The sequence below is a fragment of the Alosa sapidissima genome, chromosome 20 (genome assembly GCF_018492685.1).
Source record: "Alosa sapidissima isolate fAloSap1 chromosome 20, fAloSap1.pri, whole genome shotgun sequence".
NCBI classification, from domain to species: domain Eukaryota; kingdom Metazoa; phylum Chordata; class Actinopteri; order Clupeiformes; family Clupeidae; genus Alosa; species Alosa sapidissima.
The window spans coordinates 4917135-4924730 of NC_055976.1; the positions used below are offsets into that span (position 1 = coordinate 4917135).

The 7596-nt window shown below is 46.0% G+C and overlaps 1 protein-coding gene across 1 annotated transcript in view; it reads left to right on the forward strand.

The window, feature by feature from the left end:
* The window catches only part of sesn4 (sestrin 4), an 18079-nt gene extending 10834 nt beyond the window's left edge, over positions 1–7245 (forward strand). Inside the window, exons 3-9 of the mRNA XM_042074664.1 lie at positions 20–202; positions 526–771; positions 885–999; positions 1312–1436; positions 3378–3544; positions 3797–3941; positions 4161–7245. Of these exons, the coding sequence (XP_041930598.1) occupies positions 20–202; positions 526–771; positions 885–999; positions 1312–1436; positions 3378–3544; positions 3797–3941; positions 4161–4250 (1071 nt within the window). The 3' untranslated portion in view covers positions 4251–7245. The remainder of the gene's footprint in view (positions 1–19; positions 203–525; positions 772–884; positions 1000–1311; positions 1437–3377; positions 3545–3796; positions 3942–4160) is intronic.
* The last annotated feature ends 351 nt before the right edge of the window (positions 7246–7596 follow it).

The following is a 7596-nucleotide window of genomic DNA, read 5'->3' on the forward strand; positions in this document are numbered from 1 at the left end:
GTGTGTGTGTGTGTGCCAGGCGGCAGCGCGGCACCACTGCAGTTACCTGGTGTCCCTGCACACGGCCCAGTTCCTGCGGGCGGGCGGCGAGCGTCTGTGGCTGCAGGGTCTGGAGGCTGCCCCCGCACGCCTGCGCCACCTGGACCACATCAACAGGGTGCTGGCCCACCAGCCCTGGCTCACCTCGCGCTCACACATCCAGGTAGGGGCTGCACAGGGAGCCGTCCAACGCCAGTAATGCTCTTCCACATCGTGTACAAGTACAGCATGCTATCCACACCCCAACATGACTCATGCAGGCAGTATTTACCGCCAGACTACATCCACACTGTTCCCTTCTTGTTGGAATCCTAAACATTTTTGTGTAGTTTTCACCTCTCATCTGCACTATACCAGCGTTTTTGAGCTTCTGGAACATTGCCTTAAGTTTTGCTGCTTTTATTGTGGACTGAGAATCCACAATCATCTGAAAATGACGACGTAGAAATGATGACCACTCACTGTGTGTGTGTGTGTGTGGTGCAGGCCTTGCTAAAGAGTGGTGAGCAGTGCTGGTCTCTGGCAGAGCTGGTGCAGGCCGTGGTGCTGCTGGCTCACTGCCACTCCCTCTGTAGCTTCGTCTTCGGCTGCGGCACAGACACCGAGCCCGTCCCCACTCCCAGAATCCACCACGGCACGCCGCCCGGCTATTTCCTGAGCGACGCCGCCAACGGCAACACCACCGTGCCCCTGACACCCAGCGTGCCTTCAGAGCGGATACCGCGGCGACGGGTAGGACATGTTTGCAGTGAGAGTGTAGGACGTCCCTGTGCTGTTCCGTGGACTGTGTTGTTTCTGGACTGCAGGCTGTATATTTAGTGTTCTTGCTTCTGTTCTCCCTACAGTCTTTGGACTCCAGCTGTGATGTAGCTTTTCTCCGAGAGAGAATCCAGAAATCCCAGGAGGAGAAAGAGCGGAGAGGAGATCGGCTGCTGTGCTCGCAAACACTCCTGAACACAGGTACACACACACACACACACACACACACACACTCACACTAACTCAGTCACACACACACACACTAACTCAGTCACACACATACTGCTGCATTAGTAATCCAAAACCAACAGACAGGAGGAGTCATGAAGTTTGACATTGCCACACAACTGCTTGTCACATGTTAATTTATGGCCCTGTCCATGACACAACCTGATTGGTCTAGACGTAAAGGTCATCCATGCAATGACAGCCGCCTGCCTTGCTATTTCCTCCTTTCTCATCTTTCTCCGTGTCCCTATGCGCCCCCCCCCCCCCCCCCCCATCGTCCCTTAGACGTGGACGACGAAGAGGAGATGGAGTGCTCCGCAGACCCCTCTCGTTTCGTCACCGACCCGGACTTCGGGTACCAGGAGTTTGCCCGGAAAGACGAGGAGCACTTACAAGTGCTGCGGGTGCAGGTGAGACCAGCGCTCCACCAACCCGCCCCACACACGCATACAGGTACATGGCCACAGGTTGAAGGGCCCAGTTGTACATCATGTCCCAGAGTCGGCTGTTGTGCCGTCCAGTTGGGAGGCCTGGACACTCGGGCCTCATTCTGCGCTGGGGTCCTGTCCCTCTCAGGTTCTACAGAATAACAAGTGAGGAAGCTCTCACCTCTGTGTGACCATGTGTTGCTACTAATACAGGTGAACCTGGCAGGAGGGTTGTTGAAAGATCATAGATTGGCCTACCCTTAGCCAACGTTGATAAAACACGCACCAGCATAAACAGATGGGGATCACCATTTTAGTTTTTGAATTGCTTAGTTTTGTCTAGTCTTTTTTTTTGTGTGGCCTTTTCAAACATTTCAAACTTATGATATGAAAAAATAAGCCAGATGGTTTTGTCAGAGTCAGATGGTATTGTCTGCGCATAGGGACGTCTGGCATGCTCAGCTAGATATACAACTAGATATTGAATTTCCACTTGCTCAGCTGCCAAAACCTTGGTATTCAAATCACAGTTTATGTAAGGGTGGGTGTTGGGCTGCATGCTTTGTGTGTGGGCAGTGTGTGCGCACAGGGATGGGCAGTATTTATGATGCATGCATTTGAAATACAGAATAATACTTTGCATTTGTATTTTATTGGGTTGATGAAAAATGGTTTCATATTTTATATCAGAATACTTTATAGGTGTGTGTTTTTGTAATTTAAAAATACTGCCAAATAGTTTTGGTAAAACCAATACTTTTTTGGTAAAAACCAATACTTTTGGTAATGTGATGACATCATAAAAGTGCAAAACAATGAATGTAGCCTCTAGGCAAATTACTAAGTCAGCACCAGTCAGAGTTGTTGTGATCAGAATCTTGAGATCCAGCAAGATGATCCAGTGCAAGATGAGTGTAGGTTGCTACAATACACTCACTCACAAGTAGGGTTCACATTGCACACTCAAATGGCAGTGCTGCGCTATGAAGCCCATTATTTTCATAGCTTGCTCACGCAAGAACTGGTCTGCCTGCTTTGCCGCTTTTGTGCGTGCCGCGGTCAAAGTTGAACCATGTTAAACTTTGCCCACAGCGTACTGTAAATCATATCATCAATCATAAGGTATTTTGTGCTGAGCGCGGCGGCAAGTCCCCTTCACATCAACCAAGTTTCTTGAGAAATCTAATCATCCAATTGGAATGCATGGAACTGGTTATGTGGTTGCCCCATGAAAAGATGCCTCATGTATCGCCATGTATTGCCTTGCCATGTATAAATATGCCCCTTGGCATCAACATAACATCATTTAGCGCTTACATGGTACTCACCCAGTTAGTTAAAAACAACTAAAAGGGTCATGATCCTTCCTGATCAACAGTGTTACACAGTGCAATATCAAGCAATCTGGGCAAACATTGACAATGTCAGAGACTTGTCAAGTGGTATAAAGTAGAGACAAGTTCAGTTGTGACTTTTGAATGCATCTCTGATACAGTATTAAGGCTATGAGATGTAACAGGCTAGTCAGCATAGTTGATCTGTTGACTTGTTGGTAGGTTTATGGCATGTCTCATAGCAGAGAAAAGCTGTTGCTCGTAAACACTGTCCACTTCATCAACAGAGTCAGTGTACTGGTGAAGGAGTAGATTGAATGGACAGATATGGAAGGTTTGCAAAGTGATTTCATGCTATTTTTAGTATTTTCAAAATACAAAATTATAGTATTTTATTTTGATACATGGTGTGGCTACTGTATTTTGTAGTTTATTTTGATACACTTAAAATGAGGGTATTTTGAGATTTCATTTTAAAATCCATTTTGATGTATTTTTGTCCATCCCTGTGTGTGTGTGCTGATGTGTTTGTGTGGAAGCACAACAGAGCTGAACAGGTTTTGATTGATACTGCTGTGTGCTCATGCAGGACTACTCGTGGGAAGATCACGGCTTCTCGCTGGTCAATCGCCTCTACTCGGACATCGGCCACCTGCTGGATGATCGCTTCCGGAGTGTGGCAGCACTCCCCTCCCCACACGGTCCAGACCTCCAAAGAGCCATTTGGAATTACATCCACTGTATCTATGGCATAAGGTACATGCGCACGCACACACACACGCACACACATGCGCACACACACGCACGCACGCGCACACACACACACACACGCACACACATGCACTGAGCCATTTGGAATTACATCCACTGTATCTATGGCATAAGGTACATACACACACACACACACACACACACACACACACGCACTGTGTCTAACATCTGCCATCATGAGCCTCCTTCACTCTGAGCTATAAGACTGATATGCTAGGTCTCTGTTTGTGGCTGTAGATATGATGACTATGACTATGGAGAAGTGAATCAGCTTCTGGAGAAAGGGCTGAAGCTTTACATCAAAGCAGTCGCGTGTTATCCGGACGCTACAAAGACGCCTCTCTGCACTCTGCCCTGGGTCCCACGCAAGCCTGCTGAAAAGGTGAGCGCTGAGCAGCCCACCACACCACCACTAGGGCACCACGCTGTCTGGACCGTTTGAGTCACATACACACACACACACACACAGTTTTGGAAGGGCCATTTACCTCACGGCCTCCTTTAGTCACACTCTTGTTCTTTCTCACTTTCTTAATGGCTTGTTCGGTCTCTTTCTTTGTGTCTCTCTCTCTCTCTCTCTCTCTCTCTCTCTCTCCCTCAGGTGCATGTGAACTTGTTGGTGATGGAGGCGAGGCTGCAGGCAGAGCTGCTGTACGCACTCCGAGCCATAACGCAGTACATGATCGACTAGGGGCCGCCCCCCTGGCTGGCGGAGTGAGGGCTGGAGAGCAGGAGAGTGGGCCGGAGGGAGCGGTGCGCGCGCACGCCGATGGTACGGATCCAGCCCAGGGCTGGAGGACTGACACGAGGATGGCTGGATGGCAGAGAGAGAGATGGGGCAGATTCATTTGCTTTTCTTTCATCATTCAAAGTTTACCAGTGTGCCGAGGTACTGCTGTGAAGGTGCTTTGCCAAAGGTGAAAAAAAAAAAAAAACTCCCATAAGGTGCAAAGCAATCTCAGTTTGTGTTCAACGTTACGTTTCACTGACTTTGCCCTTAACGATTAATGTGCAATTAATAATATTATGAGTTCTTTTTCATTATTATTGTCTTGTGAATGACTGAGGCTAGTGTGTTTAGGAGAGACGAAGGACAAGGAGACTTCATGCCAACATCACATTCTCTCTCTGTCATTCTGGTCAGAAGATCATAATCTCATGCAGAACTCAAGTTTAGGTCATTCACTATTGTATTGAATGTGAATCATTTAGTTGGGAGGTGTCACAGTTATCTTTTGTTCTGTGTGTGTGTGTGTGTGTGTGTGTGTGTGTGTGTGTGTGTTGTTTGTCAGGGTATTTGTTGTTGTTGTTGTTTTTTTTAAGCTAACAGAACAGGGGGGGGTATTCCAAGTACGTGACAAACCTGGGTAAGTTAACTCCGAGTAAGTGGTAAACCTCTTACAACAAGAGCCCGGTGGCATTGTTTTGCTAGGAGAATGAAGCCATACATCTCTTCTGTTAGGAGGTTTACCCCTTACTCTGAGTTAACTTACCCAGGTTAGTCACTAAACCACGCACTTGGAATCCCCCCCCCCCCCAGCAGAGTTTCTTTGTGCTCCGCATGTGTTCAACATGCTCTGCGGAATAATTCATGTGAAGGGCAAAGTACGGGGAGAAGAAAGCACAAAACTCTCCGGAACACGGCAGCCATAATCACACCATCTTAGTTTATTTTAAGTAGCACTTTTTCTGATCTGTAGAATAACTCCTGGAGGTTGGCTGGTGGAGATGGGGATGTGGGAGCTGGCCCGTACTTCAGGCCTTTGTGCAGACACAGGGTGGTCCATTGCCTTTTGGTCTAGAGGTTGCCCCTTGGCCATTTCAAAACAGATCACTCCCATGAGCATCATACACCCCTAAAGCACTTTGATCCTATGAGCTTCATGAACACAGGAAACCTTAGGACAGTAAGACGTATAAACATCTCCTTTCCTTTTAGTACATTTCCATATCTGCCCTGATTTTGTTTTGTTGTTATGAGAATATTTGGGGAGAATGTGTCAGTCCAGTCTAAACCATAAGCCATCGCAGTATTGGGCAATAAGTCATACACTTTCCCTTTATTGATCCGTTTCCCAAGCAAGAACACTTGCTGAGTATAGGTATTCTTGTGGTTTAGCACTATTTCAATTGGTTCTCGTCTGATCCTTCTAGAACAGTTTTCCTTTTTCTTATACCACAAGTCACCCATGTGTTGGAAATCAGATGGCCAAATGAATGAAAGAGTTTACATATCTGCTTGGTCCCACCCTCCACCTCTTAGCCATGCCACCAGTCTACTGCAGTTGTTTAACATTAAGCATTGGCATCGTCGTCCTGATAGAATTAGCAACAGCTGAAATAATATATTTCATAAATTGATTTGCCATTTTGGAGGTTGGTGCTATAGAGTCAATCGCTGCACCAACCAAACTGGTTTGTCACCCTTTTATCAACCTTTCTGAAATATCCCTCAGATGTCTTTTGTGTGCTTTGAGTGTGTTTCTCTGTCTCTCTCTCTCTGGTGTCAAATGTCACTGATGGGTTGATGGGTCACTGATAGAGGTCATGGTATAAGTGGGTCTGTTCATTTTGTGATGGTAGACTTGAAATGAGAGCAGGTAACAATGATATTTAATGAAGGTACAAGTTTCAAGAACAGATCAACATTGTTACCACATTGTAGGAAAATGTTTTTTAATGTACTTTTTAACTTTTTTATGTTGCATTCGTTTGTTTCTATGATTGTTCAGCTATTGTGTGTGTGTGTGTGTGTGTGTGTGTGTATGTATGTGTATGTATATATGATATTGGGTGTGTGTGTGTGTTCTGTTATATTTTGTTTTATGAAACGGGGGGTTTGGGGGAGGGGTGTTATTCGCTGCTAAATTCTGGTTCCTGTGCGCTAAACTGAGTATCTCAGACAGCACAGTGGAAAGACCCCTGCATGCGTGTGGGTGTGTGGGCATCACTGTTTGGTGTGACCACGGGTGGAGAAGCTGCACAGATACCAATACATGCATATCACCACGAACGGGGTGGTCGTCTGACAACATATGAACTGTGAACATGCAAAATCAAGTCTGTCAGAAGTGTGCCACCCCTGACAATGTGCAGTGCGGTGCCTTTTTGCATAGGGTTGATACGCTTAACTTGGTTGGGTGTGTGTGCGTGAGTGTGTGTGTAAAGAGACTGCAATATCTATGGATTGCTCCACAGGCTGTTAACGCCGTGCATGTGTTTGCTCTCTTGCGGTGTGGGAGTGAAGAGGAGACCAATCAGAATGGGCTCTGGACGAGCACGTACACCCCCTCCCCTGAACTTAAAAAGCTGCTACTGTGGAGTCATGGTGACTGACAGTCTGCCACCACACTTGTGTGCCCCAACAAGGATGAAACGTTGCCCAGGAACAGGGCTGTGCTGATTGGCTAGTCAACATTCAGTAGCCAATCGTGGCGCCTCTTATTTTTCCTTTTGTTTGCGGCCCCTCCCATCTGCCCAAAGAACTTGCAGGACAGTGCCTCTGACACTGGGATTTGAAGAAGCATGGCTATAGCCCAGTTGTTCAATTATTATTTACCACGTAAATAAATGGACAGTGAAAATAAACAAAAAAATCTCAAATGTAAGTTCAAAAATGAAAAAAAAAAAAACTTTTTCTTCGGAAATGTGAAAACTTATTTTTTCTATAAAGATATGTGATATCATGTCAGTGGTTTGTGTGTTTATTTCTACATGGAAGATGGTAATAATTGACTATATGTGCATAACTGCAGCTCTTCAATGCATTTCCTGAAACTGTATCTATAATGACAATAAGGACTCCCATTTGCTGGTATTGAACAGACCTTAACAACGGAACACCTCAAGCATGAACGACACGCCTACTCTATGTGACGGTTGATGTATAGATTTATAGATGTACAGTGCTATTCATAAGAAAAGCTTCATTATTTGGACCCAGTAGATTTTTAAGACGTACTAATGTTTAATTTAGGCCACACAAAAGCACTCTATGGTAAAACTGTAGCCTGCTCGCTCACCATAGATACATTTAA